At 37.9% G+C, this 12777-nt stretch overlaps 2 protein-coding genes across 7 annotated transcripts in view; one reads left to right on the plus strand and one right to left on the minus strand.

Moving 5' to 3' along the window:
* Positions 1–12777, plus strand: part of PALLD (palladin, cytoskeletal associated protein) — a 421753-nt gene that overhangs the window by 406252 nt on the left and 2724 nt on the right. For 3 of the 5 annotated variants that reach the window (XM_038573555.1, XM_038573556.1, XM_038573559.1), the window contains one exon: positions 74–2243. The exons of 1 other annotated variant lie outside the window; for it this stretch is intronic. In XM_038573555.1, coding sequence (XP_038429483.1) covers positions 74–249 — 176 coding nt within the window. In that variant the 3' untranslated portion in view covers positions 250–2243. Of the gene's footprint in view, positions 1–73; positions 2244–12777 lie in introns of those variants that run through there. One more of the 5 variants, XM_038573557.1, reaches the window with a different exon arrangement.
* The window catches only part of CBR4 (carbonyl reductase 4), an 82742-nt gene that overhangs the window by 17771 nt on the left and 52194 nt on the right, over positions 1–12777 (minus strand). The window lies entirely within an intron of this gene.

Here is a 12777-nt window from a genome sequence, read left to right on the forward strand (position 1 = left end):
ACATGTAAGTGCTTTCCAGTGATATCCTGGGGTTTTTTAAAAATCTTTTTATTTTTTTCCTTTTTTATTGTAGCCCAGTGGCATCAGCAGCCACAGAGCACCAAGCCAAAGAAAGTACGGCCCTCAGCCAGTCGCTATGCGGCACTTTCGGACCAGGGACTAGACATCAAGGCAGCGTTCCAACCGGAAGCCAGCCCATCCCACCTGACGCTCAGTACTCCCGGCTTGGTAGAAAGTGAGGACCTGTAATCCAACATTCTTGTTAAAGCTGAAACACTGAAACAGCCGTTGCTTGACCAACATACTCCTTTGTCACATTATGTAAAGGGTAAAAACATACCTTTGACTATAAGAGATAAACACCAAAATATTTTTCTTACTTGATATACCAAACTTAGAGTTTAAGTAGGTAATGCTAATAGAAATGTACACATTGCACAGAAAATTTACATTCATCATCCAATTTAAAACTTGTGGAATTTCTGTGATGAAAGCAATCTCAAATGCCAAAATGCTAATGGAAATCAGCTGTTCAAAGGTAACCAGAATTTGTATTCTCCAAAGTGCCTTAAACACTAGCAGTAGGTGCTACACAGCATGACAGTGTGGAATGCTTTACATGAGGCAAATGTACCACAAATAGTACTAAAATGACTCTAACTGGGCAGTGTGTTCAGATAGCTACAGTGAACCAAGTGCAATATATAGGAATGAAAAGGAGAGTAAATGACAAATCCAAGTAAATGCCTTGTTTTTGCAAATTGTTTTATATTAAATCATAAGGAAGGAGTTACTTGCCTTAAATTTTATTAATACCGAGAGTTTTCTAACAAGGTTAATACCTTAGTTCTTAACCACCTTTTTCTTTATGTGTAGTGTTTTCTTTTCATGCTACCTTAATAGGAAGCTTACTTACAACCATATTAAAAGGCTAATTTAAATATAAATAATATAAACTGTTCCGAATAGAGCAGAACTATATTACAGTCCATTCCACAAAAGACATCCAAATCACCCAAATGACCAAGGCATATAGTATTCAGAGGAAAGAGGGGTCTGGAAGTAGCAGAAGAATGAAGGAAAATGCTACCAGCACACCTGTATTCATTTGGACAAAAGTAGAAAGGGCCGGAGAGGCAGTGAAGGCCAGGCTTTTCCTTGGTTTTCCTCAAATTAAAGTGTAGGTGAAAAAAACACTGCCATTCAAAAGTCCAGGGATCTAGGGTCAGCTGGGAGATTGGAGCACATGTGCTGTGGAAGTTCAGTGTGTCCGAAGTCTGTGTAGTTGCTGAAGAGGTTAGGTATGTCGAGCAAGTGGAAAAATTGGACTGAGACTGCAAGATTGGCATCAGTGAGAAACTGCCCTAGAGGGAAAAGGAGATTTGGGAGAGACAAAAACAGGTTTGTGCCATAGTCTAGTTTTTTCCAGTGGCACTGTGATATGGTGAATGGAAAATGCTAGTTCACTTACATGCTGCCATGCAGTCTGGCCTTAAGAAGGTGCTGGGTTCCAGGTAGTTTGTAAAGGCATCTCTGCAAAGACTGATGTTTGAACGCATATGATTCTGCAACAACTAGATTGACATGATTCTGACCAGACTTGATGGTTTTAAGTCGGAACCAAGAAACTTTAAAATGGAGAAAAAAACCAATTTGGCCAGCTATTATAAAACATGAGGTTTTAATGGTACTTTGCTATGAAAACACTGTATTCCTTATGCAAAACACATATATCTTTCATTATTTATAATAAAAATGTTGAATTGTCTTAGCTCAGTTAATTCAATATGTAGTATTTTTTAAGATAATTTTATATCTGTGTACCACCCCATATATTTCATATTACTGCTTCACATGTACAGCTTTCTACTTCTTTGTAAGAACACCAACCAACCAAGTTTTAAATGATTAATAGGCTTGATCACTGGGTGGCAGATGTTCTTTGCAGAATGGTGCAAGTTTTTTTGACCACACTTATATGCGTTGCTAATGTGGAATTTAAGATACTATACAGAGTCTTTCATGGACCTATCTATATTGTAGAATTATGACTTATGTCATATCTTACTTGCCAAATTTTTCTGAATGTGACTGTTTGCTAATTTGTTGGGTTGGGATTAAGTAGCATTATTTGCCACCTTTTATGTTGTATTTATAAAAAAAGTACTATCATACTACTTTTTGGATTGTTGTGCTGGTGTAATGTGGATTTTAACATCAATAAATATTTAACAAATAATAGTTGAAATTTTGTGAAGCAAAATATTCCATTGTTTTAGTTTTCTATTGCTGCTGTAATAAATTAATACAAGCTTAGAAGCTTAAAATTTATTAGCTCACAGTTCTGCATGTCGGAAGGGCTGGGTTCTGTGCTCAGACTCTTGTAACGAACATCAACACATCCACTGGATACATCTCAACTGGAGCTTTTCCAAGTTCCAGTAGTTGAGATAAGATTTATTTCCTTGCAGTTGTAGGATAGAGACCTCAATGTAATCTGTCAGTAAGGAGCCACTCTACACTCCTACAGGCCACCTCCGTTCCCTGCCATGTCATTCCCTCCATCTCCAAAACAAGCAAAGGGAATCTCCCTCAGAATGGATCCCTGTCATGCCTTGATCTTATTCAGAAGCCCAGCCCCTACTAAGGGATCACCTGATCAGGTCAAGACCAAATGAATACCTCTCTTTCTTAAAATCACCTGATTTTTTTACCTAATTAAAATCCCTCCAAAGCAACACCTAAATTTGTGTTTGATTGGATAACTAAGAGAAGGTGTGTGTACACCAAGAGGTGGGAATATTGGGAGCCACCTTAGACTTCTGCCTACCACATTAGTTTACTGTATATATGCTTATAAATAATGTTGGTTCTTGTGATGCCCCATAGGGACAGTGTTCTGTGACCACAAACCATATGCCCTCTCTTGGCATCTATGAAATTAAATAGAGAGGGTTCTTGTTCAAGATGGTAACACAGGATCCTCAACACACCTCCTCCCACAGACCCACCAAATCAACAACATACATAACGATTTCCTCTAAAAGAAACCCCCAAACTAGCCGACTGCTACACATTAGGCAAATGAGACAACCCACATCAAAAATAGAAGAGGCTGAAACACAATCTTGTCATAAACTCCACCCCTGGCACGGCAACCTACCATCAGGAGGAACTCAAAACCCCCGGCTTCAGGCTCAGGATCAAAGGATGTGAAGCCCCAAATGAGCACCCCAACTTCAAGACCTGCACCTGAGAAACAAGCCCCCAAAACATCTAGCTTCACAAGCCAATGGGGCTCAAATCCACCAGATCCACAAAGCAATAGCAACCTGACAGTTCTTAAAAGGCTCCATGGAGTCACCCACCCTAGGGACCAATCTTTCTCTGAATTAAGCCTATTTGCTTATCTTAGAGCATCAGCCTGAAGGCACGTCTGCTGCCCTAATTTAACAAACATCTAGGGGTACTCTGAGATCATCTCCCAAGACTGAGGCTGGTGAGTACTATCTCTGTGCTCACCCCCTGCCTCACTCCAGGTCACCAGTCTCCCAGAAAGAAGCTTCTGCAAATGTCTAGCACCCTGGTTTTCCCTGCTGCTGCCCAGGGGACAGCCTGGCTGTGGTGGACAGTGGAGGCATGTCCCATGGGACTTTAATGGAGCAACCATCCTTAACCATCTACTGCCCAAGGGCAGAGCAGAGGCAGAATGAACCTGTGAGAGGACTGTTTGCTTCTCTTTATAGCCACAGCCTGAGGGGCGGCAGGCTTATAATGAAACACACATATGAGGGCCAACTCCCCATCTCCAGAGAAAACCAAGGCCAGCCACTGTCTTCACACTCTCCTCCTACCTCACTCCAGGTTGCTGGTATCTACCCAAAAGGAGCTTGTACGTAAGTCTCGTGCCCAGGTTTTTCTAATTACTACCCAGGGGACATCTCCTGATAGCCTGGCTCGGGTGGCCAGCAGGATTTACATTCGAGTCCCGTAAGACTGCAATGGAGAAATAATTCTTAACCAGCTATTTCACACCATCCCCTATCCCACCCCAAGACAACCTAGACAGCACTGCCAGTCTCTGTGAAAGAGGACTATTAGCTTGTCTTTTTTATAGCTGTGCCCTCAGAGTTTGTAATTACACTTCTAGGGACTGACTACAACCCCCTCCAGGGAATGGAGACCAGAAAGGCCAGCAGGCACCATCTTCAAGCTCTCCCTCTGGCCTGTCTCAGTTCATCGGTATTTCTAAGAAAGGAGCTTGTATCCACATCTAGTACCCCTGCTTTCCTGGCTTCTTGCCAGAGTGCACATCCTCCTGGGTTCATGGGCTCAACAGAATGGTAGCAAACAAAGAAACAGCTCTTAACTGGCTATAACCTCAGGATTTAGTGCAGAGGCAGCAGATATGCCCTGCTCCCAGTCTTCCCCTGAAGAGGTATATCTGCATACTTTAAATATTGCTGTCTGATAATTTGGCTTCCCAACAGCCTGAACCTCGGTGCTGTTATCCAGTTGGCATAATGACAGGTCTCAGTACAGCCTCCACTACTTGGAGGAGCCACTAAGGATGAAATAGGCTGCTTGGACAATAACAAAGGCTTGAATTAGGGCTGAGTTGGACAATAAAATTCATCTCCTATACAAGGCCATGCCTTCAAGACTGGGATAGGTGACTATTTATCCAATGCATAAAAACAGAGTGTCAAGGAAAATGAGCAAACATAGAAATACATTCTAAAGGAAAGAACAAGATAAAACATCAGGAAAAAAAAAAAAAAAACAACGCTTGATGTAGTGGAAATAAGTGACTTCCTACTAAGAGTTCAAAATAACATTCATAAAGATGCTCACCAAGCTCAGGAAAAGAATGAATGAGCAAAGTGTGAACTTCAACAAAGAAAAAATATAAGTCAATACCAAACAGAAGTCATGGAACTGAAGAACATAGTAACTGAACTGAAAAATACAAAAGGGGCTCAACAGTAGACTAGAGGGGAAAAAATTAGAGAAAATGATGGGGGAAAAAAGACTAGATGAAGAAAAAAGGATCAGTGATAGAGCACAGGAACTCATTCAATCACAGCAGCAAAAAGAAAAATTAAGAGTAAAGATAACTTAAGGGACTTGTGATACAACAAGCTGATCAACATTTGCAGTATAGGGTGTCTCAGGAAAAAAGAGAAAGGCAGAAAATTAATTTCAAGGACTAAGGGCTGAAAACTTCCCTAACCTGGGGAGGAAAACAGATGTCCTGATCCAAAAAGGCCACAGAGTTCCAAGAAAGATGAATTCAAAGAGACCCACACCAAAACACATTATAATTAAACTGTCAAAAGTTAAAGACAAAAAAAAAAAAAAAAAAAGAAATCTTAAAAGCACCAAGAGGAAAAAAACCTTATTACATATAAGAGAAGCCTTCTAAAATTATCAGCAGACTTTTCAGCAAAAGCTTTGCAGGCCAGAGGGACTGGCATGATATATTCAAAGTGTTGGAGGGAAAAAAGTGTGACCAAGACTACACTATCCAGCAAAGATCCCATTCAGAACTGAGGAAAGAGGAGAGTTTTCCAGACAAAAGTTAAAGGAGTTGTCACCATTAAGCCAACCAGATTTTCTTAAGGTGAAAAGAAAGGGCCCTAATTAGTAGCAGGAAAACGTATGAAAGCATGAATCTCACTGACAGAAACATATTGTAAAGGTAGTGAATTAATCACTGATAAAGCTAGAATGGAGGTCAAAGACAAAAGGAATAAAACAACAACAATAATTCATGAAGGGACACACAAGATAAAAAGCTGTAAACTGTGACATGAAAAACATAAAATGGGTGGGATAGAGTAAAAAAGTAAGTTTTAAAATGTGCAAATTTAAGTCCTTATCAACTTAAAATAGACTTACCAACAGAAGTTGATTTATGTAAGCCTAATTGTACCCACAAAGCAGAAACCAGTAGTAGACATACAAAAACTAAAGGAATCTAAACATAACACTATAGAAAATCATCAAATCACAAAGGAAAAGAGCAAAAGAAAGGAAAAAGAATTACTAAACAATCAGAACAAATTAACAAAATGATAAGTACATACCTATCAATAAATACTTTAAATGAAAAGGGACTGAAATATCCAATAAAAAGACACAGAGTGGCTGAACAGATAAAAATCAACATCTATCTGTATACCAAGGGATTCACTTTAGATGTAAGAACACACACAGACTAAAAATGAAGGGATGGAAAAAAGATATTCCTTGAAAATGGAAACTAAAGGAAAGGTGGGGTAAAGTCTGTTTTTTTTTTTTTTGTTTTTTGTTTTCCTGTTATAAGACAGTAACAAGACAAAGAAGGTCATTATAAATAATAAAGGGGTCCATCTAACAAGGGAATATAATATCTGCAAATATTTATGCACCCAACATAGGAGCAGCTAAACATATAAAGCAAATATAAAAGGAAATATATAGCAAATATTAGATCTAAAGGGAGAAATATATAGCAGTATAATAATAGCAAAGGACTCTAATACCCCACTCTCATCAATGGATAGATCATCTAGACAGAAAATTAATGAGCAACCATGGCCCTAAACAATACATCAGACCAGATGGATTTAACAGACATATACAAACAGAACATTCTATCCAAAATTAACAACACATTCTCCTCAAGCACACATGGAACATTCTCCAGAAGAGAATACAGGTTAGGCAACAAAACAAATCTTAATAAAGTTAAGAAGATTAAAATTATATCAAGCATCTTTTTTGCTCACAATAGTAAGAAACTAGAAATCAATTACAAAAAGGAAACTGGAAAATTCACATATATGTGGAGATTAAACAACGTGATACTGAACAACCAATGGTCAATGAGGAAATCAAAAGAGAAAAAAATACCTTGATGAATGAAAATGGAAATATATAAAAACTTATGGAATGCAGCAAAAGCAGTTTTAAGAGGGAAATTCATAGCAATAAATGACTACATTAAGAAACAAGAAGTATCTCAAACAACCTAATTTATACATCAAGGAAATAAAAAAAGAAGAACAAATGTAGACCAAAGTTGGTAGAAGGAGAGAAATAACAAAGAGCAGAGCAAAAATAAATACAGACAAAAAAAAAAAAAAGGCAATACAAAAGATCAATGAAGGAGCTGTTAAAAAAAAAAAAAAGATAAAATAGATTCACCAAGAAAGCAAGAGGACTCAAATAAAATAGGGAATTAAGGAGGAGACATTAGGGATCCCTGGGTGGCGCAGCGGTTTAGCGCCTGCCTTTGGCCCAGGGCGCGATCCTGGAGACCCAGGATAGAGTCCTACATCGGGCTCCCTGTGTGGAGCCTGCTTCTCCCTCTGCCTGTGTCTGTGCCTCTCTCTCTCTCTGTGTCTGTCTCATGAATAAATAAAGAAAATCTTTAGAAAAAAAAACAAACTCAACAGCAAAGAAACAAACAATCCAATCATGAAATGGGCAAAAGACATGAACAGAAATTTCACCAGAGAAGTCATAGACACGGCCAACAAGCACATGAGAAAATACTCCACATCGCTTGCCATCAGGGAAATACAAATCAAAACCACAATGAGATACCACCTCACACCAGTGAGAATGGGGAAAATTAACATGACAGGAAACAACAAATGTTGGAGAGGATGTGGAGAAAGGGGAACCCTCTTGCACTGTTGGTGGGAATGTGAACTGGTGCAGCCACTCTGGAAAACTGTGTGGAGGTTCCTTAAAGAGTTAAAAATAGAGCTACTCTATGACCCAGCAATTGCACTACTGGGGATTTACCCCAAAGATACACATGTAGTAAAGCATTGGGACACCTGCACCCCAATGTTTATAGCAGCAATGTCCACAATAGCCAAACTGTGGAAGGAGCCTCAGTGTCCATCGAAAGATGAATGGATAAAGAAGATATGGTCTATAAATACAATATTCTTGGAATATTCTTACTCAGAAACGACGAATACCCACAATTTGCTTTAACGTGGATAGAACTAGAGGGTATTATGCTGAGTGAAGTAAGTCAATCAGAGAAGGACAAACATTATATGGTTTCATTCATTCGGGGAATATAAAAAGTAGTGAAAGGGATTAAAGGGGAAAGGAGGGAAAATGAGTGAGAAATATCAGAGAGTGACAGAAATGAGAGACTCCTAACTCTAGGAAAAACAAACAAGGGGTAATAGAAGGGGAGGCGGGCAGGGAGATGGGGTGACTGGGTGACGGGCACTGAGTGGGACACTTGATGTGATGAGCACTGGGTGTTATACTGTATGTTGGCAAATTGAACTCCAATTAAAAAAAATAATGTTCTGACAACAACAACAAAAATATTAACAAACCAAATTCAACAATATATAAAAAGGATCACATAACATGATCAAGTAGGATTTATTCCAGGGATGTAGGGATGGTTTAACATCCACAAATCAATGTAATATGCTACATTGACAAAATGAAGAATATCATATGATTATCTCAATGGATGCAGAAAAAGCATATAACAAAATTCATTATTGGTTTATGATTTTAAAAACTCTCAAAAAGTAAGTGTAGAGGGGAATGTACCTCAACATAATTAAAGCTATACATGACTAGCCCATAACTAACATCATACTCAATGATGAAAAGCTGAAAGCTTTTCCTCTAAGATTAGGAACAAGACAAGGATGCCAACTCTCGCCACTTTATTTCAACATAATCTTGGAAGATCTAGGGCAGCCCGGGTGCTCAGCAGTTTACCGCCACCTTCATCCCAGGGCGTGACCCTGGAGATCCCAGATCGAGTCCCACATCAGGCTCCTTGCATGGAGCCTGCTTCTCCCTCTGCCTGTGTCTCTGCCTCTCTCACTCTCTCTCTGTATGTGCCATAAATAAATAAATAAATAAATAAATAAATAAATAAATAAATAAATAAATAAAATCTCTTTAAAAAGAAAAGATTAAAAAAAATATTGGAAGATCTAGTTAGAAAAATTAGGCAAGGAAAAAAAAAGGCATCCAAGATGGAAAAGAAATAAAACTATCACTGTATACAGATGACATAAAGCTATATGTACAAAACCCTAAAGACTCCACCATAAAACTATTAGAATAAATGAATTTAGTAAGGTTTCAAGATACAAAATCAATATACAAGATCAGCTGTGTGTCTATACACTAATGACTATATTAGAGAAGTTAAGAAAACAGTCCCATTTATGATTGCATCAAACAGAATAAAATACCTAGGAATAAACTTAATGAAGGTGAAAGAACTTTATGTTGAAAACTATTGATGGAAACATTAATGAAAGAAACTTCATGAAAAAAGCACGAATAAATGGAAATACATTCCATGCTCAGGGATTTTAAGAATTAATATTGTTAAAATGTCATACTAACCAAAGCAATCTATAGTATCAACATAATCTCTATCCACATTCCAATGGCATTTTTCACAGAAATAGAATAATTCTAAAGATTGTATGGGATTACAAAAGACCATGAATAGCCAAAGAAATCTTGAAAAAGAATGAAATAAGATACATCAGGGTCTTATTTAAACTATATTACAAAGCTACAGTAATGAAAACAGTGTAGTATGGCATAAAAACAGATGCAGAGATCAATGAAACAGAATTCAGACCCCAGAAATAAATCCACACACATTTATGATCAATTAATCTATGACAGAGGTGACAAGAATATACAATGAGGAAAAAATGATCTGTTCATTTTTTTGAGATTCTATTTATTTATTCATGAGACAGAGAGAGAGAGAGAGAGAGGCAGTGATGGAGACAGAGGGAGAAGCAGGCTCCATGCAGGGAGCTCAATGTGGGACTAGATCCTGAGACTGTGGGATCACGACCTTAGCCGAAGGCAGATGCTCAACCACTGAGCCACTCAGGTGTCCCGAATAATCTCTTCAATAAGCAGTGCTGGGAAAACTGGCCAACCACATGCAAAAGAATGAAACTGGACCACTATCTTATATCATACATTAAAAAAATAACTCAAGATGAAATAAGACTTGCACATAAGACCTAAAATCATAAGACTCCTAGAAGAAAACATCGAAAGCTTCTTGATATCAGTCTTAGTGATGGTTTTTTTGGATCGGACATCAAAAGCAAAGGCAACAAAAGCAAAAATAAACAAATGGGACTGCATTCAAATAAAGAGTTTCTGCAAAGGAACTTTGCAGAAAAACGAAACAAAATGAAAATGCAAATCCACTGAATCGTATTAAATATTTGCAAATCTTGTATCTGATAAAGGCTTAATATCCAAAACATATAAGAAAGGAACTGATACAACTCAATAGCAAAAAGAAATCTTATGGGCAGCCCCAGTGGCTCAGCGGTTTAGTGCTACCTTCAGCCTGGGGTGTGATCCTGGAGACCCAAGATCGAGTCCCACATCAGGCTCCCTGCATGGAGCCTGCTTCTCCCTCTGCCTGTGTCTCTGCCTCTCTGTCTCTGTCTCTCTCTCTCATGAATAAATAAATAAAATCTTTTAAAAAAATCTTATTTTAAAATGGCCAAAGTATCTGAATAGACATTATTCCAAAGAAGACATACAGATGGCTAAGAAACACATGAAAAGATGCTCATCATCATTAATAATTAAGGAAATGCAAATGAAAACCACAATGAGATATCGCCTCATACCAGTCAGAATGGCTATTACCAAAAAAGTAGAAATAACAACTTTTGGTGAGGATGTGGAGAAAAGGAAACACTTGTGCACTGCTGGTGGGAATGTAAAATATGCAGACACTATGGAAAATAGGATAGAGGGTCCTCAGAAAAATAAAAACAGAACTATCATATGATCCAGCAATTCCACTTCAGGGTATTTACCCAAAGGAAATGAAAACATTAACTTGAAAAGATATATACACCCCTATGTTTCTTGCAGCATTATTTATAAGTCAAGACATGGAAGCAACCTAAGCGTGCACTAATGGATGAGCGAATAAAGAAAATGTGGTATATATCACAATGAAATATTATTAAACCATTAAAGGAAATCTTGTCATTTGTCAAACACAGATGGATCTTGAGGACATTTTGCTAAGTAAAATGAGCAGACAGAGGAAGGCAAATGCTATAAGATCTTATGGAATCTAAAAAATTAAACCAAAACAAAACAATCAAACTCATAGATACAGAGAACAGACTGGTGATTGACTGGCAAGGGCTGGGGGGTGAGCAAAATAGTGAAGGTGGTCAAAAGGTAGACACTTCTAGTTATAAAATAAATTAAGTCCTGGGATGTAATATACAGCGTGGTTATGCATTTTTGAAAGCTGCTAAGAGAAGCAGGTCTTAAAAGTTCTCATCACAAGAAAAAAATTAAGTGTGGTGATGGATGTTAACTAGATCTTACTGTGAGCATTTTGCAATATATAAAGAATCGTTAAAATGTCAGAAACCAATATGACACATGTCAATTATGCCTCAATAACAAAAGATACAAAAAGAAATTAAATACACACAATACATTAAACATTAGAAATCTTGCAATAAAGAGATTTTTCAATCTAGCAGTATCCCAAAGAAATTGCCACAGGATATATTTCTTAAGGAGCCTCTCATAAAAGACTTCTTTTGATTCAGTCCCTATAAGACCATTAACATCCTGGGCAAAATACTTGAAGAAATAAGTGAGATCATATAGGACAATTTGCCTTATAAAACTTCTGATTCTCAGAATGACCATCTTAGACTTCTTCGTTCCATCATAAATACCATCAACTGACATTTCCCTAAGAAAAAGTCTTTCTATCACTTCAGGAAAGTTAGTATATACATGAAAACTAAAGAACAAAGATGTTGTGGTGCTATGTGGGCACTGGGTGGGTTGCTACTATCACTATTAAGAAGCTACTACACCAGCGGGGATCCCTGGGTGGCGCAGCGGTTTGGCGCCTGCCTTTGGCCCAGGGCAGGATCCTGGAGACCCGGGATCGAATCCCACGTCGGGTTCCCGGTGCATGGAGCCTGCTTCTCCCTCTGCCTATGTCTCTGCCTCTCTCTCTCTCTCTCTCTCTCTCTCTCTCTCTCTCTCTCTCTTGACTATCATAAATAAATAAAATTAAAAAAAAAAAAAAAGCTACTACACCAGCCTGAGACATTTAATGACTCAAATAAGTGCTCTGCCAAAAGTGCAAATCACATGTCATAAATGTGGCAATTCAAACTGTAATGAGTTATTTTGAGAATGAAAGTACTTAAAAATAGAGCTCTAAGGCTTTAAGCCTGGGGAAGGGCTTGTTGTTAGGAATGTAAAGGCTAAGGGTTGTCCTAGGTGATAGGAAGCGCAACTACCCATTCTCTGAGCCACTTAAAAGGACTTTAATTTCTCAATCTCTCCACCTCAACCAAAAGTAGGACAATTATTTGTACAAGGAGGTGTAACTATGGCCAAAGATTTTGAGATCTTCAGAAAAAAAGTTTATGCGGGCTAATACTTCAATTACTGAATATGGCAAAGTGAACCACTAAAGTTAATATGTAAGTGAAATTATGAAAACAGAACTATAAAAGGTTGTCTATAAAAACAGAATTTATGGGGAAAGGGGAATAAAAACACTCAAAGGAATCACACAAATAAATTATAAGTCAGAACAAACTCTCCTCCTTGATTGAAATGGATATAAGTTGTTGACTCTGTGGCTGACTGCCCATTCTTCCCTTTGATGTGCAAAATAAAAAAACATGTCAGGAGGAATATGTTCTATGGATGCCATAAAACCTCTCCTCCTATGAAATTCTT

Source organism: Canis lupus, chromosome 25 (assembly GCF_011100685.1).
Source record: "Canis lupus familiaris isolate Mischka breed German Shepherd chromosome 25, alternate assembly UU_Cfam_GSD_1.0, whole genome shotgun sequence".
NCBI lineage: Eukaryota > Metazoa > Chordata > Mammalia > Carnivora > Canidae > Canis > Canis lupus.